The 1,934-nt window shown below is 53.6% G+C and overlaps 1 protein-coding gene across 2 annotated transcripts in view; it reads left to right on the top strand.

Moving 5' to 3' along the window:
* Positions 1–1,325, top strand: part of CTNNBIP1 (catenin beta interacting protein 1) — a 52,283-nt gene extending 50,958 nt beyond the window's left edge. Inside the window, exon 5 of one of the 2 annotated variants that reach the window (XM_007453321.1) lies at positions 699–1,325. In XM_007453321.1, the coding sequence (XP_007453383.1) occupies positions 699–757 (59 nt within the window). In that variant the 3' untranslated portion in view covers positions 758–1,325. The remainder of the gene's footprint in view (positions 1–698) is intronic. The other variant, XM_007453320.1, reaches the window with a different exon arrangement.
* The last annotated feature ends 609 nt before the right edge of the window (positions 1,326–1,934 follow it).

The following is a 1,934-nucleotide window of genomic DNA, read 5'->3' as shown; positions in this document are numbered from 1 at the left end:
TCCGCATTGCAGGCTCTTTCCCTCCTCCTTCCTGCCTTTTCTGGCTGCATGTCAGAGCCTGTCTTATGGAAAACAAGACAAAGGAAGTGATTTCATGAGTGCCTGGACCAGAATCCTCAAATCCACTATTAAAAATAACAACAAAAAGATTATGGCCATTATCTGTCTTCATGGGAGCAGGGCCGACCACGGGCTGGAAATGGGCCTGGCCGTGCTCCCCTGAGCAGGTGTTTGGTTTGGGCAAAGAGGACTGGCTGTTAGGAATTATGAGCAAGATCCTCCAAAGGGATCAAAACAAGAGTCTTAAGAAGGAAGAGAGAGGTTCCCAAGGGCCCCCGGCTTTGGTGACCTTGGAGCAAGGGTCACAAGCAGAGCCCTGCTCCAGGACAGCAGCCTGGGTTCTTGGCACGCTCACCTCTTCACCGTGTAGCCTTGAGCAAGCCTCTGAGCCTTGCCCCTGCAGCCTGCAGCCCACAGCCGTGCAGCAGGGTTGCTGGCCTACCCTGGCCAGGCTGTAGGGGAGGCCCAGGCCCAGAGGGGAGGTGGGCTTCCCCAGAAGCACTTTGTTCTCGGAAAGCACCCCGCTACAGTGGACTGACTGACACTGCATCGGGGGCCGCAGCCTCCTCGCCTTGTCCCAGGTTGCAGCCCAGGGCCAGAGGACCATCCAGCAGCAATTCTTTCGCCCTGGTCTGCAGGTGCAGAGGATGTGGTGATGGCGTTTTCCAGGTCGGAGACGGAGGACCGGAGGCAGTAGCTGCAAACCCCTTGGAATACCCTGGAGACTGGCAAAGGCCAGGAGATCTGTGTGGACCTCACCGGCTGAGTGGCAGAGGGTCACCTTCCCTACCCCGATCCCCCCACCCCACCCCTTCCCGTCCCGCCCCACGGCCACTCAGAATCCTCCAGGGAGACACCAGTGGTGCAGTTACGATTGGCTTAAAGGGACGGACTCATGATTGGCTGCGGGAAGAAACATTTTTATTTTTAAATCTCGACCAACGCAAACCTTTTTATTTCTGACTCTTATTTAAAAAAAAAAAAAAAAAATTGCGCCTCGGTGTATGGCTTCTCAGGAAGCTCTCCGAGCTCTGGTGCTTTATTTCGGTCACTTTTTAGGAATGTGAAGAGGTCCGATTGGCTGCTTAAACTGGAAAAGGATTTTGATTGGCTGGCTAATGGGAAACGGTTTTTTTTTTTTTTCTTTGATTGGCTGCAGGTGTTCTGCTGATGGCAACAGCTCCTCTCTTTTGAATGTTGAAAACAGGGTTTGGGACGTTGGTTGTTATATTTGACTTGAAAAAAGAAAAAAAGAAAGAAACCAAGTGCGCTTTGCAATATTTATTACACAAAGAGCTTGCTGCTGCTGCTTTGACGTGTTTTTTGTTTGTGTTTGCATTTGATTGGCTTTCGATATGTGTGTTTGGTTTCCCATTGGCTCACCCATGACTTCTGTTGCCATGGGCTGCCCACGCCCTGCTGCGTGCAGGCCCTCTCCAGCCCGGGGGTCCACCTAGAGAGTGCTTTTGCTTTAATGACCACACCAGGCTCCATCAGCAAGGGGACCCCTAGGACGCCAAGCAGGGCCCACAACTGGAAAACAGGGCCACAAGGAGGTTTGTGTTGTCCTGAACGAGCAGCCCAGAGCTTAGAGGTGACCATTAGCCAGGATTTACATGCATCACTTCATGAGTTGGCAACCAGCCAGCATCCCTTGGTGAGAATGGAATCACTCACACGTGCCATCCGGGCCTCTCCAGCCTGCCCGCACTGAGCCATTCGCTCCATATTCTACTTCCTGGGGCCTCATCGTGGGGGGCGGGGGAGGCTCCTCCTATAAGGGGCAGGAGCTGCTCCCAGCTCTGAGACCCCAAAACATAGCAGAGGTCTCTGCCCGAGAGCCCAGAACCCACACAAAGGCCCCAGCCTGGCTC

Source organism: Lipotes vexillifer, unplaced genomic scaffold (genome assembly GCF_000442215.2).
Source record: "Lipotes vexillifer unplaced genomic scaffold, Lipotes_vexillifer_v1.1 scaffold575, whole genome shotgun sequence".
In the NCBI taxonomy this organism is placed as follows: Eukaryota; Metazoa; Chordata; class Mammalia; order Artiodactyla; family Lipotidae; genus Lipotes; species Lipotes vexillifer.
This window is presented reverse-complemented; position numbering and strand designations above follow the sequence as displayed.